At 39.6% G+C, this 10,606-nt stretch overlaps 1 protein-coding gene across 1 annotated transcript in view; it reads right to left on the bottom strand.

The window, feature by feature from the left end:
* Positions 1-1,650: 1,650 nt before the first annotated feature.
* Positions 1,651-10,606, bottom strand: part of slc49a4 (solute carrier family 49 member 4) — a 28,013-nt gene continuing 19,057 nt past the window's right edge. The window contains exons 8-9 of the mRNA XM_076156648.1: positions 8,258-8,440; positions 1,651-4,167 (exon numbers count right to left, since the gene is read on the bottom strand). Of these exons, the coding sequence (XP_076012763.1) occupies positions 4,052-4,167; positions 8,258-8,440 (299 nt within the window). The 3' untranslated portion in view covers positions 1,651-4,051. The remainder of the gene's footprint in view (positions 4,168-8,257; positions 8,441-10,606) is intronic.

The following is a 10,606-nucleotide window of genomic DNA, read 5'->3' as shown; positions in this document are numbered from 1 at the left end:
CCCCTCCCTCTATTTCGCAATGGCTTAAGGATACAATGTACTTTCTTAGACTCGAGAAAATCAAGTACACTATGAGGGGCCACACTGATAAGTTCTATCAGAGATGGCAACCTTTCCTATTATTTCACAGATTTACAGGCTATGCCAGACCAGTGACTGAATACCAGAACACAGAACAGTTCCTTTTTATTTTGTATTTTCATTTTATTTTACATTTCAGGCAGGCCAGAACGGGGTTGTGTGAATGCGGGGGTTGTGTGACTATGGGGTTGGGTGGGGTTTCTGGGTGGGATGTCCTCTCTCTGTTTCTTTTTGGGAGGTTTTCTGTTTCTTTCCTCTCTCTCTCTCTCTCTCTATCACAACCTATGATGTGATTTGTACTAGCCTACATAGCTACATACTATCCTTGTTTGACTTCATCCTGTAAGAACTGTATTCACCCTATGACATCACTGCAATTCCAATCTACTTGTACTCTACCTCAGGGTCTATGTATAAAGTTTAACAACAATAGTAGTGATACAAACTTCTCTCTATCCCTCTCTCTCCTCTATCCCCTCTTTCTATATAAAAAATGATCTCCAAAATATCCTACAACTGTTTGCACAATGTCATGTACAATGTTTGCTTCAATAAAAACAAATTGCAAAAGAGACGGAGGTTAATTTTATGAAATTGAACTTGATTCAGAAAATGTCCCCACCAGTATTGCCTCACCATTACCACATTCCACAGTAAAAAAAAATATGGACCACAAACATCAGACACCACAAAGGTTTAAAATAAATCAATAAAAATTACTTCTCAAACAAACAATATTTTTCCATGAAAAAGTTATGGTGCAGGTTTAAGAAAATTATTGACAAACAATTATTATTTTTATTATCAACAAACAATTAACAATTTCTGCTTCAACAACATGTATTGAAAAGGTTCTATGTTCAATAGACTTTGGTTCACTGCAAAACTTTGGGCCTAATTGAGGCAAAATTTGCAATTTGTTTTCTGCCTTGCACACCTGAATGACCTTATCATTATAAGTAAAATACAATTTGCAAATGGATATCTGCGTCTTGACATCTGTCCATCAGTCAGTCAAGGCACACTGTATATCTTTCTTTGTTTTTTGTTACCTCCAGGCAGAAAATGAGAATGGGCACCCACCAGCAAATCTTTATTACTTCTTGTTTTTTTTAATTTTCCTTCATGGGCGACCAGTATCCCCAGAGACCGCCTTTATGGGCTACGACGGCCTATGAGCCGGCCGGTGTATAGTTGTTGTGAAGACCTGTTGCAGTCATCTTTCTGCTGTAATGTTGTTGGTTAGATTTCATTGCCTCCTTTTTAAGAGCACAGTTCAAGTCCCGTAGAAGAAAGTGGACTGGCAGCTCAATAAAGTTTCTCATACTCTTGCTCAGAGTATGAGCTGCTTCCATTGACGCTGATTCCCATCCTGCTGTATAACAGCTGTTGTGCGTCAGCATAATGGAGATGCAGGGTACTACACTGAAGAGGAAGGACATGAAATAGAGTTATACATTGTACAAGACATTTGTCGTATAACTGTTGGTGATATGTATTCAAACCACTGTGGAAGAAAATACTATATCCATAGCATGAGCGTGAAAGAAAACATTTTGTCAAGTCAAGTCAGTCAAGTCAAGTTTATTTATATAGCCCAATATCACAAAAAAGAAATGTCTCAAAGGGCTTTACAGACCAGATCAAGAAAAATTCCCAACCCAGCCCAAAGCTCTCAAGGAAGACGAGGAAAAACTCCCAAGTAAAAAACGAAAGAATTAGGAAAAAAAGGAAGAAACCTGGGGGAGGCAATTCCATGAGAGATTCCCTCTCCACGAATGGCTGAGTGTGCAATAGGAACTTCCAGTGGGATTACAGAGGTATGCCTTTGGCCTTTATTAATTGTCCTCCAAGAATCATTATTAGAGAGGAAAAGAGCAGGTCACTGTGACATGATTGCTAAGGCAGACAGGATTTACAATAGAACAATAGTAAGGAAATGTTTACAGAAAAGGCATCCACCCATAAAAATGGCACTCTGATATAAAAATGTGTTTGCTCTGAGAAGAAGTCAGCGCATGTATTCACTATGACTTGTGATACATGTCTCCTGTATGATTGAATAAAAGAAAGCCCCTGTCTCTGTAAAATCGATAATTGAAAAATACTATACCACCAGGATGCAGCATGCAGTAGTCATTGCAGTGACTGTGTGGAATAAAAAGCAGGGGGACTAAACTAAACACATCTCTGGCAGAACAAAAGATTAACACATTTGTGTGTTCATAGCTGGCACAGTACTAGGCTTCTGTCTGTCTTTGCCAGTACTGTGTTTGCCTTGTGCACTGCACCAATATTGATTGATTGATCAAATCATATGATTCTCCTGAACATTCACAGAGAAAGCAAACACAAGACGCCTCTCCCTCAGTCTGCCAGTCTGTCTGTGGCAGAGGTGAGTTTCTCTCCAAACTGTTTGCCATGAGTGTCCCAGTGTGGACACAGATCACATAGCAAACATGATTACCATAATTAAGTTGTGACCAACATGATTTTAGGGCTTTGTTATGCAGTGTCTAATATTTAAATCCTCCTATGGTAGAGCTTTTATATCTTTATGTATGTTTTTTGCTCCCAGTGGATGACAGGCAGTCTATGCCAAATAAGATGCTGGTAATTTTGTAAATGACCAGCCAGCTGTCAGCTGCCCATCACTCCTCATCAACAGCTCCAGAACTTTAGGAATTATCTTTCCTACTGTAAGACAAGAAATGCTAGTAATACTAGTTTTGGCTTGGTTTCTTTATTTCATTTGTTCCTGTGATCTTTCTCCTCTCTGTCCCTTAAAAGGGTTTGTCAGTACATGATTGGTCAGCAAAGAGACACATGCTTGTGTTTTGAGCCGCTTGGCAATTACAATACGACATAACCATGTCTGTACATTAAAACGAAGCACAAGTGTGCCTCAGCTGTGGTGGAAATCATCGCCAAACATCCTGTTTCAGAATAAGCCTCACAGCTGTTACTGTTACTGTTGAAACCTCTGCAATAAAAGTAACTGAGGAAAAAAATGTCAGGTAAAAACGGGGGGAAAAAAGACACAGTGAAATATTGACGGTTCTCATACAAATGTCATTTGCTATAAAAAGGTAGAATGAGTATGAACAACTTGTGAAACATGTAACAGGCTTGCTCAGCAGTTCAGGTGACAAGAAAAAAATATTTCCATTTTAACAGCTCATTAGAGGACAAATAAAACACAATTAGCCAATCCCCAATCCCGTGTGGCATCCAGTCATCAACCTGGTACATAATTGCCATTTTTCCCACAATATATAAGTCTTGAAAGGGCAATGAACAGTATGAGAAGTTTTGGGCCTTTTAAGGTTCCCAAGCAAGTCCCAGGCAGCAGTTTGTAGGGACACTAAACACCAGGAGGTCCCTTGTTTTGCTCCAACTCAGCGCAGCCAAGCCTGCTGATCAGCTGATGAAGTTGTCCAGTTATCATCCTTTAATTCGTCTTCAGGGCATCAGAAATCACCACCCTGCTCATACCAAATGGCAACGATATAAGAACTGACTGAAGATCAGCTTGTAGGCTTTAGGAAAAAAGGTAGTATTTTTCTATTGCACAGCCACAAGGGGGCACCAATTGAAATCATTTTAAGTACAACATCTGTAAACAATGCCCAACACTCCCTAATGACATGCCGCTTAATAAATTAAATATTGACAAAGGTTTGACTGCATATACACATAGACAACATACATAAAAACAAACAATGATGTGTTAGATGCTATATGCCGTCAATCTGACCACATTTAAAAAGAAAACATCAATTTGCACTAACTGAGGAATCTTGTTTGCGACAGTACAACATTAATGCATCTTCATTGTTATCGATATACACATTTACATCATAAAATCGTTCATCTTAGGAAAGCTGTCCTTTGCCTTTCTCTCCCTTCTTATCTCCTCTTTTTTGTGCAGAAATTATCATTCATTCAGTCACTCATTTTTAAAAAGGTGTCACACAGAGACAAAGACGTCCAGGTAGAGGCGGTCGTAAGACTCCCTGAAGAAGAGGATGAGAACCAAGCTGAAGAGACAGGATCCGGTCAAACACCAGTTTAGCCATGACAGTTCTGGATAAAGGAAGAGAACAAGAACAAAATAATTTACATTGAGCTGTTTGCATGCACTTGAGTGGGCAGGTAGATGCCTAGTCTAAGTTTTCCCTTGTCTACTTAGAGAGCTCCGGACTATACATTTGATTTGATTAGATACAGTAAACAAAACTCACACACTGCAAATATTCACTCATTTTGAATTTGATGCCTGCAACACGTTCCAAAAAAGCTGGGACAGGGGCAACAAATGACTGTGAAAGTTGAGGAATGCTCAAAAAACACCTGTTTGGAAAATTCCACAGGTGAACAGGTTAATTGGAAACAGGTGAGTGTCATGATTGGACAAGGATGGGGCGAGGGTCACCACTTTGTGAACAACTGCGTGAGCAAATAGTCCAACGGTTTGAGAACAACGTTTCTCAATGTACAATTGCAAGGAAATTTAGGGATTTCATCATCTACAGTCCATTACATCATCTAAAGAAATCTCTGCGACAGGGGATCTGCTAGCACCAAATGTTGACCTGTGTACTTTCTGTTCATAGGATATTCTTCACAAAGTGTTGAAAATTAATTTATTGGCCACTACAAAGAAAAAAAGAATATCAAACTTTTCACTGACACAAAGAGTGATTTGTAGAAAAACAGCTTGAAATTCTATATTGCTTATTCTCAATTTCCCTTTTTTACACTTTCCCTTGATGATCTTGAAATAAAACACGGGAAAAATGTCAAGCAAGTAGACTTTGAAAAGGTATTTGAAATAGTCCCCGTTTTTGCATTTCATACTAATGGATAATGGATTTTTGCTTTACGATTGCTTTGTAATCAAATTCAAAAAGAAATAAAAATCCATTAAAATCTATATAAGATTTGTTGACAAATTGTAATTAAGGCAGACCTGTTTTCCATTTGCAGAGACTCAATTCAAACTAGACTGACTTTGATTGCAGAGCTCCAGTGTTAAATAATGCCATCCATCCATTGCCCGGGCCTAAACAGAGTCTCTGATCAATGTATGGAGAGACGGTGCTGCCGTCGTGGTCTGCTCTATTTGAGGTGAATTATGACTTTGGGTCATGGGCATAAAACCCCTCCTGCTTGGTCCCTTCTTGTCTCTGTGAACGTGAGGATATGTGGTAGAAAATGAGTCAAGGGGAGGTGGAGAAGAAGCTTGGTGTGCAGTGGGTGACAGTGTTTGGTGAAGGGTGATTGTAGTGTGATGTCAAGACTCCTAAAGCAGCCTCATTAATCAGGAGTGTGTGAGCCGAACAGCAAGAGACCTGGCATTGAGGCAGGTTAATGGAGTTGTGTTTATCTGACCCACTGTTCTCTCCATCCATCTCTACTGCATTCGTACGCCTCAACAAAGATATTCCCATCCATTTAAAGTTAGATTCAGACCTATCTACGTGTGCATGCATTCCTGTGTTTAGAGGTGAAAATGGATAAACATCTCAATCGTTCCTCTCAAGGAGAAGCCTGGAGAAAAGGGGATAGTATGAGTTTTGGGTTTGCTGTAAACAAAAAAGAGGGAGGAAAAACAATGGGAGAAACTGGAGGGGAAAAAAGAAAAGGAAAAGCATCCATCCAAAACACTCAGTGATCACTCACTTAGATACATAAGATAAACAGATATATGTATAACTGCAACTTATTTTGGAAAATCTAGACTTAATCAGTCTAGATGGAGGTCAGCACAGTGCTGTAATTAATGCAGCTAACTGTCTTTTTAATGGCAGCACCTTCTGATAGAGAAGAGTGCGGTCACACATCATGGTACAGAAGCAGGTCTGCTGGGAAGTAAGATAAGATTAAACTTTATTTATCCCAAGGGAAATTGCTGAGTACATTATCACTCAACATCAAATGAGACCTTATAACAATGTCCTCTTCATCATGCATGTGAACATATTTACAGTATAATGAGGACATTGAGGGCTGCATTATTTTAAATCACTGCCTAAACTTCCTAAAGCACTGCAAGATCTTTCTCAGAAACTTGCCAACCTCATGAAGACATTTGGAGGTTTCCAAGGACACATGACCCATTTGGGTACCAAAACTGTGGTTTTTGATAATGCTAATAATATTGAAAAACTCACACAGCAAAAAAACAACACACCGAGGTTGTGTGAAAGGTTCTTTGAGACATTTGGGGTAATTCATAATGTACAGCGCTTGATTTACATAGGTTGCACAAATAATGCCTCCTCATTCACAAATGCCTGTTGTCCTTGTTTAGTTTTAATGATGAAACAATAAAACGTAAAGGGGAGGAAGTGGGCAGCCAAAATCGAAAAAAAGCGAGCACTGTGTCGTCAAATGTCAATATTGGACAGACTCGGATAAAATTGGTGCAGTCACTTGTGTTCCCCAAAGTGTCCTATTGATTTTTCACGTGGTACATCAAACAGGTCAAACTTCCCATGACAATAAAAAATAATAATAATCACAATAAAAACCCAAAACAAGGGACAAGGAAATGCTCTTGATCTTATTCACCACAATGATATGTGATCAGATCAGCTACGTATGTGTGTGTGTGTAGCTACTCTGCATGATACTCCCTTACACCTAGGGATATTGCTGTCTAATGTATGATTTACCATCATTCTGAAATACAATCAGTTCACAAAATTCTAAAAGCATTGCTTAAGATCCGGAACACAGTCTAGCAATTTCATAACCGTTTCATCTTGATTTTTGATGTGTTTTGCTTCTTTTTCCCAGTGCAAATACAGTATGTATGCCATCACTCTCAACATTCTGCCAGCTCCCTTATCAACTACCTTCACCATACTGAACCACACCCTAACTGCCTTGCACTGCATCACCAAGATTTCACACAACTGAATTTTACTCTCAGGTCTAAATTATTGTCTTATGGTTTGTTTTATGAATAGTTAAGTTAACATGCAAAGAATGCAATTAATTCAAGCAATCTTAAATGCAGTGCTTTCGTGGAGAGGGAATCTCTCACGGAACTGCCTCTCCCGAGGTTTCTTCCTTTTTTCCTCATACATTAAGGTTTTCTCTGTGTTTTTCCTCGTTCCCCCCCGTCGGACCGAACAGCCGTTTGGTATTCCGTGTTGTTTTATGTCGTTAGTCGGATCAATCATTCTCAAAAAAGGGAGACTCAGGATGTTACACATTGCACCCAGGGAGATTCTCTATCCTTTGCTGGTATTTTCTTAAGTTACTGTTGTGCTCATTAGTTCGATTCTTCCATCTATTCTTCCAACAACAACCTCCTCAGGTCAACTTCTGTGCTATATAAATATTTAACAATGTCTCCACCAGAAAAGGTAATTAAGCTTCCTGCACTGCCTGGCACCTGTTATGGCCCTGAGGCCTTTGGCCTCATGGCTGCTGAGGGGCATTTCAGCCTACACTGGCATGACAATCCTGATCCAGATGCCAGACAGCAGCTGTCAGCAACCTCATACAATTGTAAAGACATAGCAGTGGGGCAGAATGATTCCATGAATATTGATGAGGTTCTGGAAATATACGTATGTCTTATTTCCTCATAGAGGACAGAGTGAATGAGACAGGTTCTCAATAGTGTCCACTGGCTGATGTGATATATTCTGATGTAACCCGTCTCCACAACAACCCACAAAAGATTTCATGATAAGAACACTTCCACACACACAGGTGTGGTTTAATTATGATTTAGCTGTGTCCCTTGAAAACCAGAGGCAAAAGAACAGAAAAGGACACGATGGTATGAAATAATACATCAAACTGTGCCAGGGTGCCAACTCATAGATAAATGTGAAGCTAAATTACAATAGCAAGTTTTTTTTCCATTGATCCGTGAGGGACATGCCAATTCCAGATACCCGATTTCCAGTCATTTGCCTTTTATCACCATCAGTAGCAGATATGCTCTATAGGACAGTTCTTTAGGGCAGTTGAAATTTTTAAAACAGCAGCTTATTATGTATTAGCTGGCGCTCTCTCCTAACCCCACGATGGACAAGTGATTTGCCAAGGGTGTGATCTACCCGCCATCCATTGCATGACGTCGGATGGACACACACAGCTGTGAAAAATAAAATGGATGCAGACATTTTCACAAGCAGTATTCCAGTCTTACCTGTACAATAGAATGTGAGAAAGAAGAGAAGCAGGCCAGTGACCAGGTTGCCCAGGAAAGTGACCACTCCACAGGTGATTCCTTCAGGGACTGGGTACACAGTCTCAATGAAGAGCTCAAAGAATATTGGCACACTGCTGTTGATGAAGATACCCACCAGGATGCAGGAAGTGTACAGTATGGCTGTGAGGAAAGGAGGACAATACTGCAGTTATTGAGTTATGGAAATATGTTTGCATGTCCAGATTATTTCTTTGTTTATATCATAGTCCTCATTGCTCAGCTCATTGCTCATTGCTGCTTCTTAACAATCAGTATGAGGCTACATTAGTACAAATTTGTATCATTTGCATCAATTACTCATGATAACATAACAGACAGAAATAACATGCCTCACGCTCAAAAACTCATTGGGGTTGGTGAGTTTGTGGTTTTGGGCCTGGACAGCAATTGGAAAGGCAATTGCACGTTGTCGAAATTTTACCAGAGAATATGGCATGACCAGTACATGGCCACATGCAATCCAAGACATATTGAGGAACTGAAGGAGTTTTATCAGGCATGAAATGTGTCTATGTCTGATCAGCAGCTACAAGAAACATTTGGAAGTTATACAGTTATTAAATACAATATACACTATTTTCAGCATGCAATGAAGAATCAATTATGTTCAACAGAGACATAAAAAGACTGTTTGTGTGTCATTATGTGACCTCAGTATTATACAGTTCAATCTGGCATTGATCAAACATGTGTTAAGCATATACACTTAGTCAGTGAAGGATGCTTTATGATCTTGTGGAGTTGCTTTTTTTGTTTTTCAAATGTATGGGTTCAGGGTTAGGGTTTGTTATACTATGTAAGAGGTCAGCTAGCCAGAGTGGAACATTTCTAAACCCCTGTATATCAAAATGCATTTAGGGGTAACCTATGTCTACATTGGCTGCAGGAAGGTAGCCCCAGAAAAGCTAGCTGCAAAAAGAAAATCATTGAAAAAGTGGTATATCAACCCCACTTATTTAAAAGAAGATGCCTTTGTCCACTGCTTATTGGCACAGCCCTACCAGGCTGCAGAGTCTGGAGCAAGAGAGGCAGAGGAAGAGACAGCCTCGGGAGACTTGTCTGCCTCTATTCATCAAACCATAAAGTGGCTGCCATAGAGTTTATGAATCACACACTGGCCTATGTAGTCATCAAGCAACACACCATTATCAGTGATGGAATGTTATAAATGGACAGGGTGTCTATCTATCTATCTATCTATCTATCTATCTAGCTATCTATCTATCTATCTATCCAATAAAGCCTGCAGTTTGCAAGCATCTACAGTATATCAGTGGCATGGAGTGTCCTGAGTCTTATTTGGGAATTATTTGGCAATTCAATTTCGCTCAATCATAATTTCTATTATTTTACCTTTTATATTCCTCAGATACCTGGGGGGTAGTCTCGGTCTATCGCTGTACGCAGATTATTTCTTACTCTACTTAACTGACCCTATATCTAGTCCCTCGGGTGTCCTGTCCTGTCTGAGCATGAAATAAATCTTTCTAAGCGTGAATGTTACCCCATTAACACATTAGATTTGCAGCTTCCCCAAGCGGACTTCCCCTTTCATCTCAATAGCTCAGGGTTGACTATCTCAGCATCAACGTGACACATATATTTTCAGGCCTTTTGCCTGCCAAGTTTACCGCACTCATCACGGCACTGAAGTCTTACTTTCTGAGATGGGACGCCCTGCAGCTCTCCTTAATTGAGGAAATCAATGTCATCAAAATAAATGTTTTGCTGTGATTTCTCTACCTATTTCAATCTCTTCCTTTTATTCCTACCCCAACATTTCTTTGATTCTCCTTGACAAAATGATCAGCGCCTTCATTTGGGTCGCGAAGGATCTGCAAATCACTTCTACACTACTCCCTGACTATTGGATTCCTCCCTCTCAGTATGATCTTACAAATCAGGCATACAATGTTTCCTTGATCTGTATTCAGATGGTAGTTTTAACAGCTCTTCTAGGCTATCAACACCATGCAAATTGCCTGCAAACCAATTATTTGATATCAAATGCAGATGAAATGTATCCAGAGGTAGAGGACAAATCGAGTATTAAAGCAGGCTACAGCACTGTGGTAGTGAATTGGATTGAATTTTTGGTTTAAGATTGACAATACACAAAATACATCGTCTTGCTAAATATTGACTGCTAAAGGAGCATGTAGCCTTTCAAATAGGTCTGAAGCATGTAAATCAGCAAAATTGGAGACCTGATGTTTCATTATGGGAGATGGAGTGTACTTCTATAGTGATTTTGTCCAAAGCGCTTTTCATGTACCTCACATTCAC

This window comes from Genypterus blacodes, unplaced genomic scaffold, assembly GCF_046128005.1.
Source record: "Genypterus blacodes isolate CSIRO-AG114 ecotype Tasmania unplaced genomic scaffold, CSIRO-AGI_Gbla_v1 ptg000008l_1, whole genome shotgun sequence".
In the NCBI taxonomy this organism is placed as follows: Eukaryota; Metazoa; Chordata; class Actinopteri; order Ophidiiformes; family Ophidiidae; genus Genypterus; species Genypterus blacodes.
The sequence above is the reverse complement of the archived record's forward strand: the minus strand, read 5'-3'. Positions and strand labels throughout refer to the sequence as shown.